Source organism: Dendrobium catenatum, unplaced genomic scaffold, assembly GCF_001605985.2.
Source record: "Dendrobium catenatum unplaced genomic scaffold, ASM160598v2 fragScaff_scaffold_1409, whole genome shotgun sequence".
Lineage (NCBI taxonomy): Eukaryota > Viridiplantae > Streptophyta > Magnoliopsida > Asparagales > Orchidaceae > Dendrobium > Dendrobium catenatum.
In genome coordinates this window covers 260,610-279,462 of record NW_021319871.1, presented here as the reverse complement: position 1 = coordinate 279,462, position 18,853 = coordinate 260,610, and the positions used below count along the sequence as shown (strand labels likewise).

Below are 18,853 nucleotides of genomic sequence, written 5' to 3'. Positions count from 1 at the left end.
TGAATTGAATTGAAAGAGGATGAAATGCATAGATCTTCTTTAGAATGAACCAGATAATCAATCAAATAGAATTAGTTTTAACCAAGTGCAATAGACCTAGCCTAGTATATATAAGCCAATCTTGCTTTAAAAGTAACTTAAACTAGATAGACTCAATCATAAAGTGTAATTTTATGATATTTCAAATTTCTATACTAAAATATATATCTATGGTGAAACTCATTAGTATGTTTATGCGTTGATTCATGATTATTAATATAAATGCATCCTAGTTATTATTATGATCAGATGATTAGGTGATGATGGAACATTAATAAAAATCTCATTAAACTCGTAAGCTTATAAAGGGATCTATACACCTAAGAGGAGAATCTTAGTGCAAGAAGAGATCAACACCTATAAATGTAATGGGGTATTTAAGGTTTTCATAAAAAAGACTGGCTTGCCCAAGCAATAAATTCCTAGGGATAATAGCTTAGTAAGAAGGGATGGAGATAGAAAAATTCTTGCAAAGTTTATGAGTGTCGGCTAGGATATCCCTAGCCGTATGATTATATGGTGTAGCTAATAATGTCAAAATGATATATCCATGGGACATGTGTATGTAACAAAGGGTTACAAGACGGCGACCTCATACATCTAAATGCCATGGACAATCCTACATGTAATGTAGTTCCCAAGACAAAATCTAAGCTGAGAGTTCTCAAATGGGTAGTTGTAGGGCTTGATTTATAGGAGTTAAGACCTTGACTTGCTCCGCTAAAGAGAGTAAATAAGCTAGGTTTGATGTGTGCAAACTAAGCTTTTAATGATCTAATGCGATACTACACAAATATATGATTGATATGAGCATAACAAGGTGATTTATAGCCTATTGCAGATTGTATGGATTTGAACCATATTAACGTAGAGAGCTGGATTGGTTTAATCTAATAGAACTAAGCTAAAGCAGGTGCTAACATTCCTAGTGACTCTTACTAAGCAAGATAAATAAACTAATGAACCAACACACCAAAGGAGGTTGCAAAGGCAAGAAGGTTTAGTCAAGGACCCAGCAGATCACATTCAAAGGCTTATTGCATCTAATTAAATTTAACGTGATCACTATAACACTACATTCTAAAAATTGTCCGGATGAATGTATTCATGCCATAATTAGTTTAACATTATTATTTTTCAAAACATATGCATGCATGATTAGAGATCTAATTCTTATAAAAAAAAATTATATCAAAACATTTGTTTTGATTTAAATGCACATATGATATAATTATCCAATCATTATATAATGCATGACACATATGATATAATTATCTAAAAATAAATAAATAAAAATATGATATAATTATCCAATCATTATATAATGCATGACATGATCCATCTTTACAAAGCATAGTGGCATTACTGCTTAGATTAGTTAGAATTATTTTGATTAGTTAATTAATATTAAAATAAACATTGAAATCAATTAACCTACTCTAAAAGTCATACTTTTTTTATTAGCTAATTAAAAATCAAATAAATTCCAATGTCAGCAAGGCAATTCTTTTTTCTTTTTAGCAAACATAATCCCAAAAATCCTGATCGGTTTTTAAGATTCAGTGAAACTCCATTAAAAAAAGAATCATTAAAAGTGATCAATTTTCTTAGAATTAATTAAGGCTCGACGAAAGGCAACTTAATTGTATCAAAGCTTCCAAAAATTACTAGAACTGCTTAATTAATAGAGGGAATTTGTTTTGACATTCTTGTAAAATAATATTTAATTTTAGAAAAAATAATACAATTTATTTCATGTACTTCAGAGGTGTAATGAAATTTCTATATTTTTTTAAGCACTTATTTTTATTGAAATAGGTTAATCCTATTATCCAATCATGCAAAGCTGACTGGATTGGGCCTATGTGAGTGGAACTGCATGATAAGACAATTTGACGAGGCCCCAATGAGTGGCACAATATCTATGATAATGGGAACCAAACAGAAGGCTATGTGAACCTATCATAGGCATTTGGAGATCAAATTTGAGATCCAACAGATACAAGATATCTTCCTAGCGTAAGCTAGGGTTGATCAAAATCAATAAATCAACTGCTATGGTTGACTAAGTAGACATAGGATATATTTAGGTTATTACCAAGGGTGGCCTTTTGGCTCCTCAATGTCTAAGTTAGGTCTAACGCTTATGAAAAAGATATTGGGCAACCCTAGGTTAAAGTGGACCATGGCCAAGGGGCTTGATAAGCTAGGTTCATCCAAATGTGGGGTTTGGGTCAAAAGCTAAAGTTGAGCTAGAGCCAACTTTGACTAAAATTGATCCATGGACACTTGGGAAATTTAGGACCTAAAGTCCTTTTAGGACCAAAATAGAATAACCTTTCTCATTGGGTTAGTCTAAGGGTAATATAATGGTCTTGAGCTTTACCAGTTGGTCTAATAAGCATACATCATTGATAAGGTGAGCCTAGGCTACGCTTAAATTGGTCCTAAGAGTTGTGGTCCAACTAACTAGAGCAAATGAAAGCATGTAAAGCTGACCTTTAAAGATCCAGGTTAAGAGAAATAAAACACATGATCCAGAGTAGACCAAAATTGATAGGAGAAGGCTAAAGATCAACTAGGCTCAAGATAAACATGGCCTAATTTAGCCTAAGGTAGTAATTGCCAAGATGAGTCACATAAGACGGTTCTTAACTCCCTTCAAGGATTGTGTTAAGCTTGGCCAAAAGTGAGGCCAACATAAGCCAATTTATTTTCTTTTAGAGCAAAATGAAATAAACTAAAACAAATTTATTTCTAGTAGATTGAAATTGATTGGACAGTGAAGGCGATTTCCACCTCATATAGATGAAAGATATAAAGGGGAGAAAAAAAGACGCAAACATTAAAGGACAATAACAGCTGATTTGATGGATACTTAAATCCACAAAATGCACAACAACTGCTGCTCAAATAAAAAAAAAAGGATAGTATATTGTTGATTCACAAAATCTGTACAGTAATAAGTTAACAATTGATAGAAAATATATATATCAATAAATTTTCCACTCGGATAAAATTACAAAACCTTGTAAATGGCTAGCTATAAACCCTCCTCCCGTTCTGTTTTATTCAGCAGCATATACTGTCCTCGCATATCAACCAGCTAAATTCAGCAATCCTCCGTGATTCATTATGGCTGTTTATGTTTTGAACTTCTTCCTTTTGCTCTTCTGAACTTTCAAATGCAGCAAGCATCAGTAAAACAGAAGTCAGTAAATAGGAGAAAGTAATTTAAAGTAAAATAAAGAGGCAATAGACCTTGCATGTCTTCTTTTTCTTTAGCACTTTTGCTCCTCTATTTGAATTCATAGATACCTAAATAATAAAAACCATGATAACAAGAATCAGAATAGAGAGCTGGAGAAAAGCATTGAACGCAAATTTAGTGTCAAGTATATTTACCGTTGTATGTTTCGTTTTCTTCAGCTTTTTTTCCTCTATGTTTTTATCATGCAAATCTTCACAAACTTCCTGCAAAAATCAATATTAATGATAACAAACAAGCATATAAACCATCAAAACCAACATGATTGATGATCGAACACATTACCTCAGAAGTGTCACCAAAAGAGGAAACATGACGAACAACCCTTCCAGAACTCGAGGCTCCAACTATTCCAAAAAAAAGAGTCAAGTATGTTTAACATTTCTTTTTCATTCTTTTCTTACTTTCTTGCAGAACTTTACATTAGAGCAGTGCTACAAGAATCGCCAAGAAGCTGGAACTAAAGATGGACATTGTGGATTGTCGATATTTTCCATGGACTAGAAGGAAATACACCTTTTTTGGCCAAAAACAATGATGGAATAAGAGCCCATAAGCCACGTGAGAAATATCTTTAATATCCGAAATGCAGCCAAAAAAGGGTTCGCCCTATTGCTTATCAGCTCTCCATCGGCCAGGGATTTCCAGCAAGAAAAGCACTTCGAACTTCATATTTTTCCCTAAAAAAACTAACATCATTTTTTTTGTGGCCTCTGCTTATGATGATTTATATGATATCCTACATACTAAGGATAATGAGATATAAAATAGTTAAAAGGAAAAAATAAGGAAATCTTAAATAGTTTTTTCATGAAAAAATATAAATCTTGAAGAAGATAGAATCTTACTAAAGCCAAAGGCAATAAAAAAATATATTATTTGAGAAAGTCTTAAAGAAAAATATGACTTTATATGCTTCATTACTCATAATTGGATACAAATGTCTCTTACTTGTTTTCTTAGAGAAATATACCGAAAAGTTCATTTCAAAAAAAAAAAAAAAACTCATATTTTGGTCATACTTCCTAATTTAAAGCCAGTCCAGTGGATGCTCATAACCATGGTCTTAAGTAATATAATGACTTTGGATGGCCCTGCATCTCCCCTTATAACCACATTTTTTTCATCAACCATTAATTCCATTGTGAGTGCTCCCCAATTGTCCTTGGTTTTCCCCAAGGTTTGCAACCACTTCATCCCAAAGATGACATCAGTATTGCCTAAATCTAATGGGAGAAAATTCTCCCTTAGCTAAATCCCCTGGATGGTCACCACCACTCCTCTACAAATCCCCTAGCCTTTTTATACCTTCCATATACCCATAATCACCCCATAATAATCAGTGTCCACCAATTTCACTCCCAATTGGTTGAAAACCTAAGTGGAAATGAAATTATGGGTAGCCCCACTGTCAATCAATAAAACCACCTCCATGCCTGCTTTTTCACCCTTCACCTCATCATATGATTCGAAATGAATCCTACTACTGAATTCAGGGAGACCTCCGCCACATCCAGATGCAACTTGTCATCCATCTCTCTCTCACCTCCCTCAGTTTCCTCATCATTATAGGTGGTGATAACCTGAAGAGTTTGATCCCTACACCTGTGCCCTAGAGTGTACTTCTCATCACACTGAAAACATAACCCTTTTGCCCTATTCTCCTGCATCTCCTTCTCTGTCAGCGTCTTGAAATTACCCACTCCTCCCTCTTACTAGCTTCTCTCTGGTAGTCTCATTAATGTTGTATGATGTAGGCCCTTCCTTTGGGTGCTAGAAGTGGTCGTCGTCCTATAAGAGCCTCCAGAGCTGTTGCTCCTAGCTCCCTTCTTTAGATTATTCTGACTTTTCACAAGCTGTGCCAACTTAATGGCCTCCCACCAGTAATGAGGTATCAGAACTTTCACTGCCGCTCTGATCTCTACCTTCAGCCCCTTCATGAAGTTCCCCTCAAATATCATATCAGATAATTGCTCCACCCCAAGGTTAATATAATGTAATAGCACATAAGAAATTGTGGGATACCTTTATTTGCTTGTTGTGTTACAGAATTAGTGGATGTGCCCATTTGATCTGCTTCGCCCCACAAGAAATCCACCCTTAGATCCTCTAGCTGTAGCTCTGATAATGGAAAATCTGCTCATCATCTATGAACCACTCATTATCAGACGCTACATCATCACACACCAAAGGATCCTCATCATCCTTCAACCCCTTGTTCCTCAACCTCCAATCTCTCAACCTCTTGTTGTGCATAATATACACAAGGGAGTTTATTCCTCAACCCATAAGTCGATTTCTTCTCTTCTTTTGCACTTGACTATATGTACTCCAGTTTCGCTCACACCTAGAGGAAGAACAAGTGAGACCTAAAACTCTAACTGCAAAACTCTATAACGTAGGAGTTGAATCACCAAATTGGATCCACCATTCAACTATTTTCAAGAAGAAAAGTGATAATCATAACATATTAAAGTGTTATGCATATACGGATACTTTGCAAAAATAAGTTTACCTGGAGAGCATTTGACAATAGTAGATTTTGCTGTTAGCAAACCGAAAAATCTGTCCCTATTCCGAAAAAAAAAGTTTTAAATCTGCAAGCTCCCTGATGATTTGGTCCGGTATTAATCGCTCCATGCAATGATACAAGTCGCCCCCTAAAAGCCTGCAAGCTCCTATCATGAGACGTACGCCTCAGCCAAAATTACGTAATAGCACAATTGAGGCGCGCCTCAATCTTCCTGAGGCGTAAGCCTCAACAAAGCCCAAAATTGCTTAGGCAATAAGGCGGCATGGTACCGAATTGCGCAGAGGCGCGCCTTGAAGCGTGCCTCTTATTGCGCAATTTTAAACTATGCTCCACCCTACTGGCTAGGTGCTCAAACTGTTTTGGTAGTCTGCTACTAATCTCTGCCAGAGCAAAGAACTGCTTATAGAAATCTCCTCCCCGGTTAGTTTGGAAACGTTATATTATGTAGTTCTTGAATTCCCTCCAGTCCCTGATAGGTCACCTCTGGTCTCTCGACTAGTACCATGACAGTGCCTTACCCTCAAAACATAAGCCTGCTATTGTAAGCTTCTCCTCCGTTAGCCCATTAATGGGAAAGTACCTCTCCACCTTATAGATCAACCCATATACATCCTGATGTAGACAAAGGGGGGGTCAACTCATGTCCAAAATAGTACGAATTTTGGCTTCCCTTAAGTCTACTATTTGAGCTGAAATTATAGCTCATTTATGAGCTGGACTTTAGTTTATTTATTGAACTAAGGGTTAGCTCATTATTAGCTAGCATTTTAGTTCATTTATTATCTTACTTTTTATTAAATGTTATTTAGGGTTTTAAAGTCTTCTTTTATGATGTCTCTTGGGGTTCCAAAAAGGGCTTTTGGAATCCCAAGTTAGGTGTTTTGTATTCCCATGCATGACTCCTTGGCTTCCACCATGGTTTCATTGCATTTGCCCCCTTGGATTCCGGCCGGCCACTGGTTTTCCCGTGCCTGGGCTCTTTCCCGAGGCCGTGGCCCCTTGGTTTCGTGCGGCCTCCTTGTTTCCCACGGTGGCTGCTTCGGTTCCTAGTTTGGGTTGATTTCCGTGAGCATGGGGAAGGATTTCTATGCTTTTGATGCTTAATTTCTTGTGTTAAAATTAATGTAGTGTGTCTCTTTGTATTCCCTTTCATACCTATATATATGGGGGATTGCTTATGTTTGAAAGCAAGTTATGAAATGTTATTTTTGGAAAAGTTTTAACCTGTGGGTTTGCTTTGGAAATCTTGCGGGCTCATTCCACCCTTCTTTCTCATCCCCTCCAGAAATCCTGCGGGCTCTTTCCACTCTTTCTTCTCGGGCTTCTAACCTCTTTTATTTCTCCGCAAGTGCCACTCCACCTGTATCTTTCTTCTCCAAGTGCAGCAACTTTAAGGTGTCTTTTTATTTTATTTGTAAGAGTTTGTTCTTTCCTCTCCTAGTATTTCTTGTTGTGTCGGTGTCGTTTCGTTTATTTTTTGTTGATCAAAAAATATAGGGTCCCCCATATTTTTTGCTCGCATCAATTTGGTATCAGGGCAAGTTAGGAAGTCCTAGGTTTTTGGTTTGTCAAATTTGTTTTAGTTGTCAAGTCTAAGTTTGTCAAGTTTGTCAAAGCGTTTATTTGTGAGTCTAAGTTTAAGTTGAGTCTTTCTGTGAGTCTTGTAATTTTTGAGTCTTTTTTGAGTCTGTTAAAAAATGGAAAATACCAAAAATATGGTTTCATTCATAGAAGAAAGCGATCAACATAATCCTGATGTCCCACCTCCATTGGACAGATGGTTACCTACAGAAGGAGATTCTACTGACCCACTTCAAGATCAACAATACAAGCTTCAGTATCACATGTTCCTATGTGATCAAAAATTCGAGAAGTACAAAAGATATCTACAACAGCAGTTCGAGAATGAGGAAGAAGAAATTCTGAAAAGGTTTGGTGAAAAACTCAAGGAGCTCGATGAACAATATGCACCGCCTCAAGGAAATCATCAACCAATTCATCAGGAGCTGAATTCGCAAGAAGAGGAGTCTAATATAGGAAAAGGAAGGGTCAACTCATGTCCAAAATAATACGAATTTTGGCTTCCCTTGAGTCTACTATTTGAGCTGAAATTTTAGCTCATTTATGAGCTAGACTTTAGTTCATTTATTGAACTAAGGGTTAGCTCATTATTAGCTAACATTTTAGTTCATTTATTATCTTACTTTTTATTAAATGTTATTTAGGGTTTTTAAGTTTTCTTTTATGATGTCTCTTGGGGTTCCAAAAAGGGCTTTTGGAATCCCAAGTTAGGTGTTTTGTATTCCCATGCGTGACTCCTTGGTTTCCTCCATGGTTTCATTGCATTTGCCCCCTTGGATTCCGGCCGGCCGCTGGTTTTCCCGTGCCTGGGCTCTTCCCGAGGCCATGGCCCCTTGGTTCCGTACGGCCTCCTTGTTTCCCACGGTGGCTGCTTCGGTTCCTGGTTTGGGTTGATTTCCGTGAGCATGGAGAAGGATTTCTATGCTTTTTATGCTTAGTTTCTTGTGTTAAAATTAATGTAATGTGTCTTTATGTATTCCCTTTCATACCTATATATATGGGGGATTGCTTATGTTTGAAAGTAAGTTATGAAATGTTATTTTTGGAAAAGTTTTAACCTGCGGGTTTGCTTTAGAAATCCTGCAGGCTCTTTCCACCCTTCTTTCTCATCCCATCCAGAAATCCTGCGGGCTCTTTCCACTCTTTCTTCTCGAGCTTCTAACCTCTTTCGTCTCTCCGCAAGTGTCACTCCACCTGTATCTTTATTCTCCAAGTGCAGCAACTTTAGGGTGTCTTTTTATTTTATTTGTAAGAGTTTGTTCTTTCCTCTCCTAGTATTTCTTGTTGTGTCGGTGTCATTTCGTTTATTTTTTGTTGATCAAAAAATATGGGTCCCCCATATTTTTTGCTCGCATCAATTTAGTATCAGAGCAAGTTAGGAAGTCCTAGGTTTGTGGTTTGTCAAATTTGTTTTAGTTGTCAGGTCTAAGTTTGTCAAGTTTGTCAAAGCGTTTATTTGTGAGTCTAAGTTTAGGTTGAGTCTTTCTGTGAGTTTTGTAATTTTTGAGTCTTTTTTGAGTCTGTTAAAAAATGGAAAATATCAAAAATATGGCTTCATTCATGGAAGAAAGCGATCAACATAATCCTGATGTCCCACCTCTATTGGACAGATGGTTACCTATAGAAGGAGATTCTACTGACCCACTTCAAGATCGACTGTACAAGCTTCAATATCACATGTTCCTATGTGATCAAAAATTTGAGAAGTACAAAAGATATCTACAACAGCAATTCGAGAATGAGCAAGAAGAAATTCTGAAAAGGTTTGGTGAAAAACTCAAGCAACTCGATGAACAATATGTACCGCCTCAAGGGAATCATCAACCAATTCATCAGGAGCTGAATTCGCAAGAAGGGGAGTCTAATGTAGACAAAAGGGGGGTCAACTCATGTCCAAAATAATATGAATTTTGGCTTCCCTTGAGTCTACAATTTGAGCTGAAATTTTAGCTTATTTATGAGCTGGACTTTAGTTCATTTATTGAATTAACAGTTAGCTCATTATTAGCTAACATTTTAGTTCATTTATTATCTTACTTTTTAATAAATTTTATTTAGAGTTTTAAAGTCTTCTTTTATGATGTCTCTTGGGGTTCTAAAAAGGGCTTTTGAAATTCCAAGTTAGGTGTTTTGTATTCCCATTCATGACTCCTTAGTTTTCTCCATGGTTTCATTGCATTTGCCCCCTTGGATTCCGGCCGGCCGCTGGTTTTCCCGTGCCTGGGCTTTTCCTGAGGTCGTGGCCCCTTGGTTCGGTGCGGCCTCCTTGTTTCCCACGGTGGCTTCTTCAGTTCCTGGTTTGGGTTGATTTCCGTGAGCATGGGGAAGGATTTCTAAGCTTTTGATGCTTAGTTTCTTATGTTAAAATTAATGTAATGTGTCTCTTTGTATTCCCTTTCATACCTATATATATGGGGGATTGCTTATGTTTGAAAGTAACTTATGAGATGTTATTTTTGGAAAAGTTTTAACCTGTGGGTTTGCTTTGGAAATCCTGCGGGCCCTTTCCACCCTTCTTTCTCATCCCCTCCGGAAATCTTACGGGCTCATTCCACTCTTTCTTCTCGGGCTTCTAACCTCTTTCGTCTCTCAGTAAGTGCCACTCCACCTGTATCTTTCTTCTCCAAGTGCAGCAACTTTATGGTGTCTTTGAGATCGAGTCGAGTTTGTGTTTTTTTTTTAATTTCTTTTTATTTCTTTAATTTGAAATGTAAGAGTTTGTTCTATTCTCTCTTCACATCTTGAATTTCGTTTAAAGTCGTGTCTTTTTGTTTTTTTGTTCGTCCCATCTCTCTTGTGCGTGCGAGGGGTATAGGCTCCTCTATATTTCTTGCCCCCACCACGTCCCCCCTCGAAGATAGGCATCTTCAACATCCTGACCTTCTAATCTCCCCCGTTTCCCCTCATTCCTCCATAGTATCCTCTTTCCCTAGTGTTCAACCCCCCCCCCCCCCCCCCCCCCCCCCCAAGTCTACTAATCTTCCCTTCCCCTTTCATACCCATAACCTCCTTCAAATCCCCTCTCCTCCCTTCAAAATCAGCCCTTGTACGGCCATAATTTCATTCCCTATGTTGCCAATCAGCGCCCCATTGCTCATGTTCTCAATACCCATGCCTTTCCCCAAATCTATCTCCTCTATCCTACCTCCGAAAAGGCTCCACATGGGTTGTTCTCCTTTCTCCCTCTACGATCTCTACCTCCTTTACATCCTTACGGATTTTAGAATTTGTATTCTGTCCTTCTGTCCCTCTCGCCACGGAAGCCACCTATTGATTGTGGAATTCTAACTTCTTCATCATCTCTCGTAAGTCCGCAATTTGTCCTTCCATGAAAGAAATTTTGTCCTCCACCGTGATTTTTATTTGGTTCATCTTTCCTTCCAATCTCTCCTCCAAAGTGACCACTTTTTTTGCCTCCATCGTTCTCCGAATTTTTGTAGACATAAAAATCTAGATTTTTTCCTTCAAAAAATAGCACTATCCTTCCTTAGCGGGCCAAGAACAGCCGCTGGAATTTGCAAAAACAGCCCACCAACAGTCCCAAGAATTGTTATGATACCAATTTGATCGGAAACACTTGTAGATCTCAAGTATTTCCTATCAATGTTCGCAAAACAGCGATAAACTCTTCCAAACTTCAATAACAATCAAGAAAAACAGTAGATCTTATTGCAATAAATCAACTAACGGAAGGAAACCATAAGATACAAGTGATCCTCTATTTGAGAGGAGGATCGATCTCTCCCAATCTCTACATGAATCTAGAGCCCAAAACCTAAACCTAAGAGATCCCAAAATCAACCAATTCAAGATGTCCTAATCCTAGGAAAACAAAGTATTTAATGTATACAAATCAAAAGGAAAACTCTAAACAATCCCTATGATTCAAATTCCCTCCTGAACTTCCTCAAAATTCCTTCCCAAAATGGCTCCCGTGAACTTGCGTCTCGCACGGCATAGGCAGGAGGCGGAAGAGTTCCGCTGTTTCGCCCGTAAGCCGGTCCCGCCTGGACCGGCTGGATCAGTCCAGTGGACTGGTCTAACAAAGTTCTCCTTTAATTACTGAAATTTTTATAAGAATTTAAAATGGCGTACTTACGACAAACCTAGAAATCTCATCCATGCTGGCCCTACTTCATTTCCAAAGAGATTTAGATAAAAATTATCCTTTAATTACTGAAATTTTCATTGACATTTAAAATGGCTTACTTACAGAAAAACCTAGAAATCTCATCCATGCTGGCCCTCCTTCATTTTCAAAGAGATTTAGATAAGAAAAGTTATCGCTATAACCCTAGCATCACATGTAATACAGAAAACCACTTACAAAACAAATTCAATATTGTTTGCAAGGTCTGCACTAGAGTGCAAGAGTTAAGAGTCATGAAATTATAGTTTTCGTTGACAAAAAGAGCTCACATATCATCTAATCTACCTAATTTTAGTTCATTAAAAAATATATGAGCTTGGCATCAACCCAAGATTTCAAAAACATTTCCTCTCCAATTACACACATCAAAGATTCTTCAAACCACTTGCAGGAGTCCTTATTTATCTTATTGTAGGTTGAGATCAATGTTCCATAGCACTAATCAAATAATTCATCCAACATAATAATGCCTAATCTACAAGTCTTTAGATAACCATATATTCGCTTCTTTATTAAATAACATAAGGAATATATGTGCTGCAATTAAAGAAATATAAATTGAAGTGAATGTATTAAGATATTCAATAAAATAATAAACATCTCACCATACCATACACCCATCATAGACGTATTCAACTATTTAACGCACGCTTCGCTTCCACTATCCACTCTTATCTCCCTATCTTAAGAGTTGTCTATAAGCGGTGACATCCAAGAATTTAAAGAGGCCAATTTCTCATCATCAATTAAGAAGAGGGGATTAATGACACATGGATCGATGAACTTGTGACTATTTTTTTATGGATATAAAAATCCCCAATTAAATACTACTTTTTGCCCCCTATAATCTAATAAATTTCTCTCACCCTTTATATGCAATACAATAGCAACAAATAGGCTAACAACTCTAAAAAATAAATAAATAAATAATAAAAAAAATGGGCTAACATCTCTAACCCAATCGCCCCTCCTTTTCTGTACATGCAACAACAAGGGATAGGTGTACATCCCCTATTTCCTCCACCTTCTCTACCTCCTGCTCGATCTCCTACTCCATCTGATCCATAGCCTCAAATAAATGAATGGTTGTGTCTAGTACATCATTATTAGCATTCTTCTTTTTTTTTTCCTTACTATATACAAAATTTTGAACAAGAATGATCAAAGTATTCAATTTTGGCTCCAATTTTAGTGGATTATTTACCAACCTAAGCTAGTTGCTCGTTAGCTCCTGTACAATAATGAAAAGTTGCCCCAGCCCTTCTAAGAAGGCATAGTCTTTCTTGTTGATTGTTCTTTAGTCTTCTCTCTCTTTTTTTCTTTTTGAAGCTGCAACAGTGACTTTCTTCTTCATAATTCTACATAGAAAAGGTTCATAAGGAGTCCATATAATAGACATAGAAGCTCAGCATTAGCTCTAAACACCAATGTACATGACAATCGCCTACAAACAATGAACTCAAAAAGTTGCGAAGTGATAGACTTCCTAGGATGACATCTCAGCCAAGGAGGGGATGAATAATTGAGCTTAAAAAAGGGGGAAAAGAGAGAATGAAGTAATAAAATTTGTAATTGAAAATGTATTTTAGCTGGCCACTAATTGAAAATGTATTTTTCATTAATTGAAAACACTCTTCTTTGATTTAATACATTTTGGGATAGCCTTGAATTGTATTCTCCGTGCATTTAATCCATACGGAAATAATTCTCCATGTTTCAAAATCTTGAATTAAATTCATTTGGGTTATGCATAGGGCACAGGAATGAATGTAAACCCTAAAATTTGCATAGCAAAACATATAATAATGTCATAAGGTGATGAATATAATCCTTTAATATAAACAAAAGAAATAAATATATTTCTTCACATCTTTCCTTGCCGTTAGCAATGCAAAATTCAAAAACTTGCATTTTAGTTCAACATCAATTCCCCCTTTTTCATGAACTCTTCTCTTAAAGAGCTAACTTTGGTGACAGGTGCAAAACTCTGGTTAGTCATGGAGTAAATTGAAGAAAAAGAAAAAGTACATGCAAGTTAAACAAATATGATATGCAATGGTTAAAGTGCAACCTATAGGAAAACCAAAAAGCGCACAACCTACACTATATAAACCTCTATCTTGATGAAAGGGAAACTGATGTAGGGCATAAATGCAAAAATGATTGGAATACGAAATTTGCACGTTTTAAATTTGGAGAATAATAATAAGCAAAACTTTTGTTGATTGTAAATGATAAGGCAAAATCATAAGATGATAAAACAATCTTAGGCCAAATCACATCCACAGGAATTAAGATCCTAAAATAGTCAATTAACTGACGTTGCATACATGGATGGTTTTCAACAAAAATCCCTATGCTAACAATAAGATTAATCGCAATGCAAAGATCCATCACATAACTCTCTAATTCACTAGGCTTGCTAACACTGGTGGTTATGGAGGTAGGGGATGTAGGGCTGGCCGAAATAAGGAGGTGGGGAATGTAGGAGTGGCGGTTTGGTGGTGGAGGGCTTAGAGTGGTTGGCGGCATGTTTGGTTGTTTAGGGTGGCCGGCAGTTAGGATTAGAGGGGAAGAAGAGAAGGAAAAGAAAAGGAAGAAAATAACTACGAACCTGGACAATTCCAAGGTTTGTGGGTGATCCGATTACCCTCTCCAAGGGATTTTCTCTCCAAGAACTCTCAAGCTCTCACAAGAACTCAATATGCAGAAATTTTTTTATAATTCATTCATTAATCTCAAAAGAAATATATTGGGCTTATATATAGCCTCCTACAATGAAAGGGAAATAAAAGACAAAATTGCCCCTAGGGAGTACATATGACAAAGCCCTTAAGGGAAAAATGGGAAACTATTAAAACAAATACATAAAGAAAATAAATAAAACAAATACGTATGAAGACTGAAAAGTAGATTGGCGCGATCGTGGCCGTCGATCATCGGCCACATCTCTGAAAGACCTTTCAGGATCTGATGTCCGCATCATTCTCCCGGGGTGGGAAAATGCTCGACTCAGTCGAGTACGTGTTTTTGGAAGCTCTCGTAGAACTCTAGTGCATATGGGTCGATCAGCTGAAACTCCTCGCGCTCTAGCCACGTATCTTCTGACTTTGGTTTATCTTTCCACCTTATCAGATACCTTCTTCGTCCACCCTCTTTTGTGGAAATAATATCATCACTTAGAGTCATGTCAACCTTCTCCGTTATAGGTATTTTGGGAATATTTTTAAGAGGTAAGCTTGGGTTCTCACAGAGTTAGGTCATAAAAGGCTCTATTTCAATTTGCTTTGGTGGGCTAAACTCTGAACCCTCATAGGTTACTAAATCTTTTATGTTAAGATAGGGATTAATGTTGAACTTTGCAGGCAGACCCACCACGTAAGAATCTTTGATTCTCTTGACTGTTTTAAACAGTCCCGCACTTCTAGCATGTAAATTCCTAACAATTCCTTATGGGAACCGTTTCGGACGAATCCGCACCATCATTGAATTATCAACCTCAAAAGTTTTAAATTGTCGTTTAGAATCAGAATGAAGTTTATACTTATGATTGTTTTCTTCAATTTCGCGTGCAATTTTCTTATGTAAGTCATGCAGATGCAATGCAAATGTGGATGCAGACTTATAAATCCTAAACCTAGAATACATGGGTATGAGATTTATCGACAGTCTAGGTTCGAACTCATAAACAATTTCAACGGGACTTAAACCAGTAGTCCGGTTCACAGAATTATGGTAGGCGAATTCGACTGTGGGGAGTTTGGGTAGGGAGGTTCCAGGGACAAAATCTAAAGCATGCTGGATGTCTTTAAGCGGAGGTAATTGATCGAGAAGATCATCAGAGAAGATCATCAATAGGGTCACTAAGTATGGGTTGAACCTCCTAAGGGACTGGTTCATTAGACTCAGTGGAAGTCTCACGATCGACTAAAGTGTATAGGGGTGCGCTCTGGGCTATCTCAGAATCTAGAACCATGGTGGTTATCAGGTTCAGTCCCTTCTTGGATTTGACATGGTTGGATTTAGGATCATCCGTAACCCTAGGCTATGATGACAAAAGCTTGATCTTTTTTCCCTCATGTTCAAACACGCAGGTGTTTGAATGCCCATAGATGTGGACATCATTGTCAAAATAGCTAGGGACAGCCTAGAAGGATTTGTCCAACATTCATAATCAACACGTCACACCAAACATTCTCCTTATAGTCAGCAAAGGAGATAGGTATGAAGCTTCGTTCCTTTACCTCCAAGGTAGCGGTGTAGACCCAAGCTACCTTATAGGGGTTGGGGTGAGGAACGATAGAGAGGCCAAGCTTAGACACCATGCTGGAGGAGAATCACTATCTACGACGACTTTACAATTTTTATCCTTGATTTTGGTGTATGTGTGAAAGATCGCAGTCCTACGCCAGTCGTCGATGGCTACGGGTTTTGACAGTATACATCTCACCACACAGGTAGGAGAAGTGTCAACTTTTTGAATTATATTGGATGACAGCAATGTCGTCATCCTCCTAAAAGAATTCACCATTGCTTTCCACTTGCTAAATCTGGTCAACTCCGAGATCGAATTCTTCTTCAGTGATCTCTTCAATAATCATGACTTTGTAGGGACTAGAGCACTGAGAAGCGATATACCCATACCCCTGACATCTAAAGCACTTGGTCCCGGGGTTAGACCGGGGGGTATCCGGAGTGGGAGGCTTACTTCTAACATCAGGACGGGGGGTGGGGGGACCAGACGAGGGTCGGGTAATGCTCCCTGGGATCGGCTGGGTAGTGCAGGTGTGAGGAGTGGAACTACCGGAAGGTTTGTAGGAAGGACTAGAGTCTGTAGGAAAAACAAGACACAATATCTTCCTACTTTTTACTTTGAAGTCTTGGTTTCTTTACCTGAATTACAACTCTCTCAACATCTCCCTCAAAGAAGGTCAATAGAATCTTGATTGAAAAAGATGTATATTTTTCTTCTAACAAAAGTATCTAATAATACCTCCCGAATTTAACACCGTGATAAGAAAAATCCATAATGAAATCCTTGAAATGCATAATTTATTTTTCTTATATAAATAACTATTAATAATGGAATAGTTGCTGGTTAGACTAATAAATGGGGCTTCTTTCTTATTATGTTCTCGATAAATTAAATGAAACTAAGGACAAACTTGATAATCATCCTTAAGTCTTTCAAATCTGAAATTCAAAATATGAGATTACAAAATTAAGCTTACATAGTGCATTTTCAATTTTCAATTTTAGGCTTATACTTCATAACAAATATTAAATTTGGAGGAATTCCACCCACTAGGCATGTTTACAACTGTGGGCTCCGAAAATTCGGCCCCGGCCTTCGCCCGCTTTGCGTTTTTTCTTTGGGGGAGTTTTAACGAATTAAGTTTCAGGATAAATTTTGGAAGGCAGATGGGTTTGTAAATAAGACACTACCCAGAGATTTCGCCCTCATTTTGCGAGGACTTTATGATCTGAGTTCTGGTTTCCTATAGGCGCAAGCCCCTATAGTTAATTACCCCTCCCGATAATAAGAGAGAACTTTCGATTAAGGCTAGTTGTCAATGAATACGTCGTACCCATAGATACTTGGTATCCGACATATAGTAGCAACATAGGTTGGGATTTGAAGGATTAATATTTTTAAAATTGGAAATTTCACCATCGTGCACTTAAAGAGGATGGTGGGGGAATGGATGATGGACCCGATCATGATCCCATGGCTCCGTCGTCCCGGGCCATCATGGTCCCTGGTCTACTTAGTCATGGGAGGTAGTCGACCCAACCTGATAGAAGGATCATTGTCGACAACCATGGGTTGCTTCGTCCAAAGGGTACCTTGTAGACATAGGGTGGGGTATTTGCCTAAGGGGAAAAATTTGAATCCACCTTAGCCAACAGAGGGCTTTGTGCCCTATCGATCATATCCTATTGATTCATATCTCAAGGATTTGATGCAACTAAGAAACGTATTGGCTCGGGACATAATCGGTATTTTGTGATGCCATTTGGCGGCAAAACCACTCAGTTCAGAGGGCACCGAGCCATAACTGTTTATCCTGTCAGAGAAACCGTACCATGTCCTTACTAGCAGGAGATTGTTTGAGAATGAATCCTAGTAATATTTTCGACTAGGCTTAGCTCTATGTGAGCTGAATTAAATTTTAAATGGTAATGAATTTATTTCAATTTTAAATATTTTAGACTTTGGAATTTTGAATTTTGGGTATTTGGATGGCATTTGAAATGTTTGGAATGAACCCCTCCGGTTGAGATCTTCATTCAACACGACCATCTTTGGGGTAACTTTGAGGTCATTTCCATTTGTAAAATATTTGTATTTTATGAATGAACCTTGTTGACTCTATCGATCTGTCGACAGAGGATTGGGTTTCGCGTAGGCTTTATGATTTTGTTACTGAATTCTCTTTATTATAGGCCTTGAAGGCCTAATATGAATGCATTAAAATAAATTTACCGATCTTCATAACCGTATATTTGTTTAATGGTTCGAACCCTATCGACTCCTATTGATCCGCATAAAAGGATCAAATTTGTACTTGAATTCACTTATTGACCCGCGCAGCATTCCTAGACATCACGTGTGTACCAATAACACACTCGTCGAGGCCAATGTGAGTGTTTGGAGGCATTTTATAATTATTTATTGAACCTTGTCGACTCCTATTTACCCGCTTAGGAGGATCGGTATCAAATTTATTGACCTGCGCAGCATCCCTAGATATTACGTGTGTATCAATAACACGCTCGTCGAGGTTCATGCAGGTGTTGGGCATTTTATAATTATTTATTGAACCTTGTCAACTCTTATTTACCTGTTTAGGAGAATCAGGTTAAAATTTAATAACCTGCGCAGCATCCCTAGACGTCACGTGTGTACCAATAACACGCTCGCCGGAGCCCATACGGGTCGTGATTGTATTTACCCCTTTAGTGTACCTATGTGTATACAAACTACGGTGCATGTACGGGGGTACTTTGAAATATTTGTAAACAACTTATGTTTGCTTGCAAGGACATTGCAGATCTGATGGCGTGGTGTAGCAGCTTCTGAATTGACTTGTTCGCTGCTTTATACAGGTAGACTATCGTGTGCTACTTGCATGATTTATGCAGGTAGATTGTAGTGCACTAACTAATCTCCTACTTTAACACATAAGTGCTTGTAGTTGTTGTGGTTTTCTTGCATTTCTCTGTGATTTTTGTCCTTATAATACATCCACTACTGTTGTCGGTAGATATATTTGTTCAC

At 37.8% G+C, this 18,853-nt stretch overlaps 1 protein-coding gene across 2 annotated transcripts in view; it reads right to left on the bottom strand.

The window, feature by feature from the left end:
* Nucleotides 1-2,884: 2,884 nt before the first annotated feature.
* LOC110102404 overlaps nt 2,885-18,853 on the bottom strand; it is a 68,608-nt gene continuing 52,639 nt past the window's right edge. The window contains exons 3-6 of one of the 2 annotated variants that reach the window (XM_020830736.2): nt 3,593-3,654; nt 3,445-3,513; nt 3,301-3,357; nt 2,885-3,217 (exon numbers count right to left, since the gene is read on the bottom strand). In XM_020830736.2, the coding sequence (XP_020686395.1) occupies nt 3,173-3,217; nt 3,301-3,357; nt 3,445-3,513; nt 3,593-3,654 (233 nt within the window). In that variant the 3' untranslated portion in view covers nt 2,885-3,172. The remainder of the gene's footprint in view (nt 3,218-3,300; nt 3,358-3,444; nt 3,514-3,592; nt 3,655-18,853) is intronic. The other variant, XM_020830737.2, reaches the window with a different exon arrangement.